The 12,324-nt window shown below is 49.3% G+C and overlaps 1 protein-coding gene across 1 annotated transcript in view; it reads left to right on the forward strand.

The window, feature by feature from the left end:
* ADAMTS17 (ADAM metallopeptidase with thrombospondin type 1 motif 17) overlaps window positions 1-5,714 on the forward strand; it is a 347,890-nt gene extending 342,176 nt beyond the window's left edge. Inside the window, exons 21-22 of the mRNA XM_007458461.1 lie at window positions 4,137-4,314; window positions 5,506-5,714. Of these exons, the coding sequence (XP_007458523.1) occupies window positions 4,137-4,314; window positions 5,506-5,672 (345 nt within the window). The 3' untranslated portion in view covers window positions 5,673-5,714. The remainder of the gene's footprint in view (window positions 1-4,136; window positions 4,315-5,505) is intronic.
* Window positions 5,715-12,324: the final 6,610 nt, after the last annotated feature.

Raw genomic sequence — 12,324 nt, forward strand, 5'->3', positions numbered from 1 at the left:
GTTTCTCCTTGGGTCTATCCTGCCTGGGACTCTCTGTGCTTCCTGGACTTGGGTGGCTTTTTTCTTTCCCATGTTAGGGAAGTTTTCAACTATAATCTCTTCAAATATTTTCTCGGGTCCTTTCTCTCTCTCTTCTCCTTCTGTGACCCCTATAATGCAAATGTTGATGCATTTAATGTTGTCCCAGAGGTCTCTTAGGCTGTCTTCATTTCTTTTCATTATTTTTTCTTTATTCTGTTCCATGGCAGTGATTTCCACCATTCTGTCATCCCAGTCACTTATCCATTCATCTGCCTCAGTTATTCTGCTATTGATTCCTTCCAGTGTATTTTTCATTTCAGTGATTGTATTGTTATCTCTGTTTGTTCTTTATTTCTTCTAGATCTTTGTTAAACATTTCTTGCATCTTCTTGATCTTTGCCTCCACTCTTTTTCCAAGGTCCTGGATCATCTTCACTGTCATTATTCTGAATTCTTTTTCTGGAAGATTGCCTATCTCCACTTCATTTAGTTGTTTTTCTGGGGTTTTATCTTGTTCCTTCATCTGGTACATAGTACTCTGCCTTTTGATTTTCTGTGAATGTGGTTTTCATTCCACAGGCTGCAGGATTGTAGTTCTTCTTGCTTCTGCTGTCTGCCCTCTGGTGGATGAGGCTATCTAAGAGGCTTGCGCAAGCTTCCTGATAGGAGGGACTGGTGGTGGGTAGAGCTGGGTGTTGCTCTGGTGGGCAGAGCTCAGTAAAACTTTAATCCACTTGTCTGCTGATGGTTGGGGCTGAGTTCCCTCCCTGTTGGTTGTTTGGCCTGAGGTGACCCAACACTGGAGCCTACAGGCTCTTTTGTGGGACTAATGGTGGACTCCAGGGCGCCCTTCCCAGAACTTCTGCTGCCAGTGTCCTTGTCCTCACAGTGAACCACAGCTGCCCCACCACCTCTGCTGGAGACCTTCCAACACTAGCAGGTAGGTCTGTTTCAGTCTCCTGTGGGGTCACTGCTCCTTCCCCCTGGGTCCTGGTATGCACAGTACTTTGTGTGTGCCCTCCAAGAGTGAGGTCTCTTTTTCCCCAGTCCTGTCGAAGTCCTGCAATCAAATCCCACTAGCCTTTAAAGTCTGATTCTCTGGGAATTCCTCCTCCCATTGCCAGACCCCCAGGTTGGGAAGCCTGACATGGGGCTCAGAACCTTTATTCCAGTGGATGGACTTCTGTGGTATAATTGTTCTCCAGTTTGTGAGTCACCCACCCAGCGGTTATGGGATTTGATTTTATTGTGATTGCACCCCTCCTGCCATCTCACTGCGGCTTCTCCTTTGTCTTTGGATGTGGGGTATCTTTTTGATGAGTTCCAGTGTCTTCCTGTCGATGATTGTTCAGCAATTAGTTGTGAATCCGGTGCTCTCACAAGAGCACCTTCTACTCTGCCATCTTGAACCAATTCCTACCAGATTACTTTTCAAGAGATCTTTAAAAATTTCTTACACCATCCTCCCTCATTTATGATTATGGTGTCCTACTTCCAGGAGAAGAGAGTTAAATTTCTTTGTGTCCCTTTTTCTTTTAACCCCCAGGTGATCTTGCTACAAATAATTGAGGGTATCCCTTACCCTGCCCCTGAACTATGAGAGGTTTTGTTGTTACTTAATTATAAGGCAACTTATTCTTTTTCTAGAATAATTTTGAGTGAAAGGCTTCATCTCTTGTATTTGAGCACACCTATCGCCTGTATATAAACTCAGCAGTTGGGGCTGCAGGCGGATGACTGTCCTTGCTTAATTACACATTTGTATACAAATACTTGACTACTTCATCATGAGAAACGAGAGCCCCTCACACCCTGCACAGGACAAGGGAAGAAGTTCAGGGTAAGTCAGAGTTTCTCAGCTCTGGCTGCTTGTTGCAGTCACCTGGAGAACTTTGAAAAATACTGATGCCCAGTGCATCCTCCAGGGATACTGATTGATTGGTCTGGGACATCAAGACCTTTCAACGCTCTCCAGGTAATCCCATGCAGCAGATCCCAACCTGAAGCCACTCCCTCCGAGATGCCCTCCAGGTGGAAGTCACGTTGCTATGACGTTTGTCCCATGTTCCAGGTCTCCAGTTGGTGGGAACCTCCTCATGTGACGTCATTCTTCCACTGCAGCATCCCTCAAATTTCCAAATGCTCCAGTACCAACTCCTGAGGTCTGGGGTGGAACCCAGAAATGTGCGTTTATCATGCACAAAGGATTCTCAAGGCTGTGAGCAGCCCTTGATGGATTTATCCAGAGGATGGATATGGAGCCAGGCACACAGCCTTGCCTGTCATGGAGAGCCCATTCTGGTTTGAACACGCCAGGACTCTCAAGGGGGGTGGGGGGGTTGGCAGCGGAGGCGATGGGGCACTTGTGGTTTTCCTACCTCTTTCGTGATTTGAAAAGACTGGGCCCCATCAGAGCACCATGCCCTCTGAGCTCTTTATCCTTCTAAAGTGAAAAAAAATGTGATCCTGCTTGTTAGACTAGAAGGCAGGGAATTCACCTGAGATGCAAAAGCCCCTTTGGGAGCACAGTTGATGGCCACTTATCATGGATGAAGGGATCCACGCTGAGCCTGTGCAGGGTAACCCCTCACAGACCCCCAGGGAAGGCGCTTCCTCCAGCACAGGCCATGGTCAGACCCAAGGGGAGGAGAGAGGGAGGCACATAATCCAGATGGCACCTGGCATCCTCACCACATGTGGCATTCAGAGGAAAGGCCCTGCTCCCCTCTCTCTACCCTGAGGTGCCAGTGTTAACTCCAGCTGGGCTACTACACCTGTGGTCTTTGCTTTATTAAAGTTTTGCAGAGTGCTCTCAGAACCCTGTAAATCATGGGTTGTGAGCATGTGTGCTGGGGGACCCCAGGTGGAGAGAGTACACATGTGGACCTCTGGCTGGGAGGAGACCAACTTAATGGAAAGATGGTTCCAACGGCTCCCTGGAAAACAAGCAAGGGCCAAGGGGCTAGCAAGCAGGATGGGGGAGTGGTGCTGGATACCTGGCAGGTTCCCTGTCAAACACTTTAAAGGAGCCCGAAGAGGAATGGAAAGAAGAGCAGGAGACAGAACACATAGTAAAGTCTTAAAAGGCCACTCACTGGGAATGCAGGAGGGTCTGCTGAACTAAATACATTGGTTTGGTTTTAGCACACCCACATCTTCAAATGCTGGAAATGCCAACTAGGGATTGGGTGTCTAAATTAAAACTGTTAGCCCCACTATTAGTCCATGAGTCCGTTATGCAAGAAAGGTTGCACCTCTTCATTTTCTCTAACTTTACTTAATTCTGACCCCCAACCCTCCAGGCTTGTGGAAATTCAGCCCCATCATTATTGGGCTCCTCTCCACACCCAGGGCTGGACAAAGGCCCGGGAGCCTCATTTGGCACAAAGTGCCAGGGAGATCCCTGTGGCCATCAGGTCCAGTCCCTCCTGGGTGTCAGCAAGCCACCCTGCTCACTGGAGAATTTCAAAACCCAGATGGTTCTCTGCTTGGAACAGGCATGAGAGGGTGGGAGGTGAAATGCAACCAGCATAAACTAATATCTCAACAATTGTGTCTTAGCTCAGGCTGCTGTAACAAAATACCACAGGCTGGGTGGCTTAAACAACAAGACATTTATTTCTCACAGTTCTGGAGGCTGAGAAGTTTGAGGTCAAGGTGCTGGCATATTTGGTTCTTGATGAGGGACAACTTCCTGGCTTGCAGATGGCTGACTTGTCATGTGTCCTCATGTGGTGGAGGGAGAGAACTCTGATCTCTCTTCTTATAAGGACACTAATCTCATCATGGGGGCCCCGCCCTCATGACCTCATTTAAACCCAATAACCTCCCAAAGGACCTACCTTCAAATGCCATCCCACTGGGGGTTAGGGCTTCAACATGTAAATGTTGGGGAGACACAAACATGCAGTCCCTAACATCTTGAAACAGGTTTCCATCAGGCAGCTGGTATGCAGCCAAGCCCTCTTGTCTTGCAATTATTTCTAGCACGTAGGAATGACATGCAGGGGCCTGACCCAAGGGTGCTATGATGTGAGGCCATTGTCAAAGCCCCTCAGCCCGGGTTGGGCCCCTAGCTCAGCTGTCCCCAGCTTAGCTCTCCCTGTCTCTGGCAGTGCTCGTCGACCTGTGGGAAGGGCCTGCAGTCCCGTGTGGTGCAGTGCATGCACAAAGTCACTGGGCGCCATGGCAATGAGTGCCCTACCCTCTCCAAGCCAGCAGCCTACAAACAGTGCCACCAAGAAGTCTGCAATGACAAGATCAACGTGAACACCATCACTTCCCCTCGCCTCGGTGAGTGCCTCTGCTGGCCCCCAGCTCCTGGGGCTGCTACATCCCCTGGCCAGCAAGTCCCCACTGGCAGTGGGAGTTCTATAAGCCAGAAAGCCCCGTTCTTGGGGCTTATTTGAGTTCTGGAGAGGCTAACGTGTCAGTTTTGTAGAGGATCTGAGGTTTCAGAGATGGAATTTCATCCTTGTCATGAAAAAGATGTTTGTTTACTGTGGTCTCAAACACTTGAGCCCCTCTGCCAACAAATGAGGAACACAGGAGAATGTTCCTCAAGTGTTTGGGGATTCCTGTGCATGATGGAGGCAAAGGGAGGTGCATCCTTCAGGAAGTGAAGGATCTGGGGGTGTCATTCATGAAATCTTGGTGATGTGTGCATGGAATGTTCCTCAAGCTAATGCTTGAGAAGAAAACAGAGGTGTTGACAGGTTGGAGTCTTTAATTCGGCAGGGAGCTTTTGTGTGAGCAGCTTGGACCTGAGTGTTCCAAACCCAGCCCTTTACCAGGCCACATCCCCGGCCAGTGGTGGCACAAAAAGAAGAATATCTAGCACTGATCTGATGATTCTATTGAAAAGAGTTTCTGCTTTTCCAATTAGAAACTCCTAGGGAACTTTTTCCCCACCCAGTGCCCCTTTCCCTAATGCTAGAATGCCACCAACCTGAAGGCGATTTCCAAGCAGCTTCACTGGGGGGGGTCTTTGAGCTTGCAGAGGTGTACACCAGGCTTTTGCATGCCCTCAGGCTGGACCATATCTCTGCACTACCAAGAGCCTGAAGGAAATTCAGACCACCTGCTTGTGCTGTGACCTTGTGCTTTTGTGGGCCCTTTGATATCTACTGCCCTGTGCCATTCTGTTTTATCAATGCCAACAGATAACATCCTCTGCCATAAAATAACAGTATATACCACTTAGCTCAGAAGCGGGGGGACAGTGCCCTCGCCTTGAGGAGGCAGCCAGACCACTGAACTCTGCCAAGTGGTCAGGTCGGACCCAGAGTGTGTCCCTTGTAAAAGAAAGCCACATCCACAGTGGCCCTGGCAGGGGCATCTTTTCCCCGGTCTGTGCAAGGCTTCAGTGTACACATGGGTAAGGGCAGCCCCGACTATGTCAGACTACAGGCCATCTGTGTGCACATGATGATGTCCCCAGGCCACCCATAACCTCTGGGCTTTCTCTCTCCACTGTCCCCTTAGCTGCTCTTACCTACAAATGCACACGGGACCAGTGGACAGTGTATTGCAGGGTCATCCGAGAAAAGAACCTCTGCCAGGACATGCGGTGGTACCAGCGCTGCTGCCAGACATGCAGGGACTTCTATGCGAACAAGATGCGCCAGCCACTGCCGCCACCAAGTTCATGACAGGCGGCCAGTGGTCCCACGATGCTCCGACATGAGGTCTGAGTCCTGACGACATGGCTAGTTGAAAGCCCACCCACCTGAGAGCACACCAGTCCTGCGGCTGGGACCCCCAAAGCACACTACGGCTCACGCAGGAGGCTGTCCCAAGAACCCAATTGCTTAGAACCTGAGAGTGGACTTGACGTTTGCTTAGTGCTTTTATACTTAATATATTGTTAACAGCCACTGGATGGCTTTCTACGGTAAGGAAAAAATAGGCATGAGTCACAAAATAGCTGTAATTTCTAAGGTTCCACGTACCTCAAAGGGAACACCTCTGACAGAAATCGTCAAGAGAAACGTCACAGGCGCCCCTGTCTTGGCTTTCCTCTGACGTTTGAATTCCCAGTGCTTGATGTATCGGGGAGGGGGAGGATATCCAAAAACGGAGACGTTTTACTTTAAAGCAGGCTTTATTCTGAAAGCCCGTGACACCCTGGATGGAAGGAGGCTTCTCTGGAGAGGCCGGGCCGCTGAGGCCCCCTTGACACCACAAGGACCAGCACGTGGCTCCTCCACCCTGTCAAGGAACGTGCTCTCTAGATCGTGGCTTTTCCTTGGAGGTCTTGTCCCTGAGAGTCTGAGTCTGTGTGAACTAAAAAGGACGCTAGGGCTGTGTAGTTCTGCATACCACCTATGTGGGGGAGAATATTCCAGAAGGGCTTGGGTTTGGGGACGTATCTAGTTTTCAGATCTCTGTTGTCCCCCACACAGGGAAACAGAAGAGCCTCTCTTCAAGGTGCTGTGAGAGGAGGCACGTGCTAATTTTGGCCTTGGGATTGCTTCCTGGCATAGAGGTGAGCTCAGGGCAGCTTTGGGAGGGGTGGAGGGGCTCCCCCTCTGCTTCCGGGGACCTCTGCTCTAGCCAGTTCTTCATAAAGCTTTGCACCTTAGAGATGGCTTCCCATTAACCTTGGCCATCTATCTGAAGTTGATTCTTCTTAGAACCTCTGAAGACTCAGGCTCAGGCCTGGCGCTTCACCCTGGCACAGGGCAGGTTTCCTCCAGGACTGCTCAGCCTAGTGCCAGGATGGGTGGAGGAGTGGCCCCTGGCCAGGATGGCCACATACCTACCCAGCCTTCCCGTGGCCCAGACCTTGCAATGTTCGTCATTGTCATGCTGTCGTTGTTGACCCGTCTTAGTGGGGCAAGAATGACACTCAGAAAATCCGGAAGAAGGTATTTGCCTCCTACAGACACCTCACCCCTCAAAACAGAACTGTGCCCTCTCTGGAGCCCAGGGAGATGAAAAGAGTGTCCTCTGTGAAAGCATAGAAGATGGTAGGACCCTGCCCGCCCGGGAGCTGGGAGGAGGGGACCCGACATGCTGGGAGGTCTGGTCTGCTGACCAACTCGGTGGGCCTTTGATGGGTGCTTATATTCAAGGACTTTATCATGAGAAACCCACCCTCTCCTCCCTTATTTCAGAGGGGATCTTAGGCTAATCTCCATGGGATCATCTCCCCAAGTGCTTCTTGATTTACTGGTGCTGTGTTTATGTATCTGTGTTTGAGTTTTTGATGTCACAACTTTAGAGTCAGCTTATATCAGAAAGAAAAAGAAACACTCTGCCACCCAAGCCCGTCTTATGGGCTGTGTTTTGGTTTGTGATTTTTTACTGCCTCAGAGGCAGAGAAGTGGTAGGGATGGCAGGGAATCTATTCAGTTCCACTTGAATCTGTGAGAAGTGTTGAGAAAACTCCTTAGATGTTCTGTGGAAAGACCCCAGAGGGTACCAGGCTGGGGCAGCCCACCTGCAAGGTAACCTCCAGAGGCTGCCCAGGGCCTGTGCAGAACGCTGTCCTCCCTGCTCTGGCTTGGCCGCGAGCAGACTCCCCAGGCCCCTCAAAGTCTTGGGGAGCTAGGGCTCAGTTTTCCCCCAGCCCCAAATGGGCTGTACTTTACCACAGATGAACAGAAAGCTCTCAGCCTCAGGGGCTGAGGAGCAGAGTCAGGGCAGCAAGCTAAGGAAGCCGAGGCAGCCTTGCTTACTGTCTGCATGGGAACCATGGGCCCACCTGAGCTGGGCAAGCATGTGCACATGCCCAGAGGCGAGCCCTTTGCCTGTGCCTCTGAATCTCCCCCCTGGCCACCTTGACGGTATCAACTGGACGCCCCTGGCAAGGGCCCCACACCCTCAGAATGCAAATGACTGATTCAGTTATTGTTAAACATCCCTTTGGTTCCCCAAAGTTTGGGTCTTTCTGAGCTCTTTTAGCTCATGCTGGCACTGTCACTCTGAAATTCACCAGCCCGCCTTCTGTTCCCAGCACAAGCAATGATCAATTTCAGTGAAGCCATCATAGCACTCTTGCTCCACTTTGTACAGAAGACAATGAAACCCTGTCATTACAACAGTGATGTTTCTTTATGGTTAACAATACCCGTACTGTCACTCAAGTACTGTACCTTTTTGGTTGCACAAATGTGTTACTAACTACAGAGTCTCACAATCTTATGGTGCTATTTTCATTGGTGCAAATGAAACCCTCTCAGTTGACCATGGCTTGATATTATCAGAACACAGGGAAAGATCCTCAATGGCAGTAACATCATTGCTTTGTTCTCTTTTCTTCATTTCAGAGTCAAATGTATATATTTTCCATTAGCTAACTTACATTACGTACTGTACCCATGGTATTTTTGTTTTACTTTTTGGTGCTGGTTTGAAAGAAAAGAAAAAAAAAAGAACAGAAGACAAACATTGGACACCACTGTAAATGAAAAATTAAGCATTTCATTGGAAGTGAGTTGAATATGTTTAATAAAATGTTCTTCCATAACAATTTTAAGCTGTCTGTGAAGTAAAAGACAAAAACCAGTCCTCGAGGGCTGACAGAGGGAGGCTGTGTCCTCTCCTTCTTCAGTGGTCACACCACTTGCCTGGGACTTGGCTGCAAGAACTGCAGCCTGCCGACCACAGCTGTGGACAGTGTCAAAGGTCACTGGTAAATGCAGTTCTGGCGGGTGGCTGCATCTCCCCAAGTGAGTGCTAACAGATCATTCAGTTCTGGGTCTCATCCCTGTGTGGTTGCAAAACCCTGGGTGGGGACATGAAAGTGTGACAGCTGTACAGTGAGTCTGTGAGTCTGATACAGAGCAGCTACCTCACTGGTGGAGCTGCCCAGGCTCCATGGGGGTGCAGTGACCCCTCTGCAGGGGACCACTATCATGCCAGAATGGGTGCCTGCTCTCTACAACCTTGCATCTTCAAGCTTTAGACCCCATCCCAATCCTGCTGGCAGCCCAACAGCTTCCCCACTCCTGCAGGTGTGAGCCAGACCTGGCCCTTCCTACCTCCCAGTCTGGGGACACAGCAAGGGCACCACACCATCATAATGAGGACCACTGCAGCCATTTGGACCCCATCTGGGCCTGACATGGAGCAGGGATGTCACAGCTCCTGCTCTTGGAGGGGGTTGTCTCCTCCTGGTGTCAAGGGGAAAGAGCTCCCCACCCAAGAACTTGGAGGTTCATTAGACAGAGCGCCTCTTTTTAATGTTGGAGCAACACCCAGAAATTTCACAAAATAAAGACCATTTGTTTAATCGACGACTAACTGCCCATGGCCCCCTGGTTACCAAGAAACCTGTAGTTTGTGTTAATTCCCAAGAACCATCAGCCACCTGCCTCTGGGACCCATTAGAACCCTTTCCTCGCTCTGAGAGTTCTGATCTCTCTTCGGGTTAACTTCTAACAGCCCTGATGCTATGTGATTTCTTTATAAGCTGCTTGGATTCCAGTTTGTTAGATGAAATTGACAAGCAATCAATCAGCAAGTGTTGAGTGAGCTTCTATTAGGAACCAAGCACTTCCTGGAGCCACGGAGAACACAAATGGACAAAAGACCTGCTCTGGAGCCCACAGCCCCTCAGACAAGCCTGGAGTCCTGGACAACAGAGAATGAATGAGAGCTGCAGGTACTCCAAAAAAGAAAGGTCAGGACTTCCCTTGTGGGTCTGTTGATTGCCCTCTGGAAACAGGCTAGGAGGCTCGGCATTGGAATCCTTTACAGTGACGCTCGCCCTCTGAAAAGGGTTTTGGCAAAAGCCCCTATGTTTGTACTTCTACACAAATCTGCCTGCATCTATGTCCTCCTTCTCTGTCTGACAACTGACCCCATCCTCATGGAAGGCCAGCCCTCACACCTTTAATTCATCCCCCATTGCTTCTCTACACTCTGTCTCTATCTCCAAACTTTCATTAACTCTCCAGACCTCTCCCCTGGCTTTTGCCCCCTGCACTGCACTGACACTGTTCTTGACAGGTCACCAGTGACCTTCTGGGTATCATTTGCAGACATTTTAGGGTCCTATTCTCCACCTCTCAGCAGCCCTCTCCCTTGGGACATCCTCTTCTCCTGACTTCTCCTCGTCCTTCCTAGCTCCCCTTCCTCTGGCAGCTCTCTAGATGACAGAGCACTCCAGAGCTAAGCCCTACACCCGCTTCTCTCTATATACTTTCTCAAGTATATAGGCTTGAGAAAGTATACTCAAGCTCAAGGCTTGAGCCATACTCAAGGCTTTTAAAACCAGGTTCATTCTGTTATCTCCAAAATTAACCTCTTTAGTCCTGGCCCTCTCTCGACCTCCATATTCATACATGACCTCTCCATATGCACAGTCAATCCCACGGGAAGCCCTGGGACTGGGACAGCCCTTCAGAGTCATTCCAGATCTGAGATTCAGTGGGGCTGGCTCACCTCTCCTCCATGTGGTATCATCTGGGGTGGCTCCAAGGACAAGTAGAGGCTGGGATTATCAGAAGACTCACACACTTGCATATCTGGCAGCTGATACCAGCCTTTAGAACTTCAGCTAGGACACCTACAAGTGGCATCGCCAAGGGGCTGCTTAGCAACCCTGAAGTATGATGGCAGAGTTTCAGCGGCAAACACCCTGAGAGAGAGAGATGGGACACTCACGAGAACCGTGTCACCTCACATGAAAACTCAAAAGTTACACAGCATCACTTCCACCATCCTTACAAAGGCCCACTCAAGTTCAGGAGTAAGGGACAAAGAGTCAACCTCTTGCCGAGAGAATGGAAATGTTCTGATGAGCAGGTGAGATGGGAAAAATTGTTGTGGTCATTTGGGGTAAGATTCACACACCCCCATATGCAAAATACACTCACCCCTCTCCCATCCTACCCCCAAAGTCTCATCCTATTTCAGCATTATGTTCAGGCTCAAAGTCCAGGGTTGCATCATCTAAGTCAAGTGCAGGTGCGTGCAGACGTGCTTCCTCCCGTGGATCTTCAGATACAGCTTCCTGAGCAGTTTCTCTCAATTGGAAGATCAGTGAACTCAAAAGAGACATTATCTCCACCCAGTTCCCAACACCCAAGAGAAAATGGTGGGACAGCATGGGAGCACCGCTGTCGACACTCCCTATTTAAAAAGGAGGGGAAGCACATCGCAGTCCCTTTCCGTAACAGTTCTGAAGTCCAGCCTGGTGCACGTGGCCAGTCCCATTAGGCTCAGCCCTGCTGCCTGGGAATGATTCTCCCTGGGCTGCCTCCAGACCCAAAGAGGCTTGCTGATTGTTGTAATCCACTCTTAATGGAAAGGGAAGCAAGATTCAATCAAATGCCCTTTCCTTTGGAGAGGATATCCTGATATGCCCCAGACCACTGGACTCTAAAAAACTTCACTGATGTAATGTTTCCTTGATTTGTCCTGGGGCTTATCTCCCACCCTGTAGAGTGTAGATACTGTACTAAGACCTCTTCTTCCTCGCCTGGTGTGATTAACTGAATGCCATGGACACAGCAGGTCAATGCAGATTCTGTGGAGGGTGTGTACAGTCCAAGCCCTTTGGGGCTACACTGTAACAGAGTGGGAGAGTTAACATAGCCCTGGGGAAGACTGAGCATAAGTGGGTACTGGTGTCTGTCACACATGAATGTGAACTGGGTCTCCTTTCTAAAGGGATGGAAAAGAAAGCACTCGCCAGCTCAACAGTCATACATCTTGTATCTGAACATTGTTAATCTGGCACAGCAGTGCGTTTGGGGCTAATTATTAGTTATGATTGTGGCAGTCCACTGTCATGTGACAGGACCCAATCTAAATTCTGTAGGGGCCAGACTGATGACTCACAAGGGGATATAGTGGGGTCTTTAAGTGTTTCACTAAAATATTCCATTCTCACCAGGTTACAACATTGCTGTTGATTTACTATCTTGCCTGGGGAGTGGGAGGCAGTTTCACAGTATAACGTGTGTCTTCCTATGACAGTTCTCTATCCCACTGGCCAAGGACCAGGTTTCATCCATTCCAAGTGTACATTCAGGGACAGGGGAAATAATCACTGGTTGACTGCAAGGGCCCACTGGGTCCACTGTGAACCAAACATGAATCAGGACTCCATTTATTACATGAACTCCACCCCCCTTCACTCTTAAAGAAGGACCAGGATAACACTCTGGGTCCTCAGCAACAATATCAACTTGGATCCTGTGTGCAGCTGGTAAATTGATTAATGATTAATCATTCTCAGCATTTTTATTATCTTTCTCCAGTGCATCCATAACTCAGCAACAGCCATTGAATTTCTTTACCTTATAATTTCTATTTCCTTGTTTCTTTCAAATGACTGAGATACTGCAC

This window comes from Lipotes vexillifer, unplaced genomic scaffold (assembly GCF_000442215.2).
Source record: "Lipotes vexillifer unplaced genomic scaffold, Lipotes_vexillifer_v1.1 scaffold626, whole genome shotgun sequence".
Taxonomy (NCBI): domain Eukaryota; kingdom Metazoa; phylum Chordata; class Mammalia; order Artiodactyla; family Lipotidae; genus Lipotes; species Lipotes vexillifer.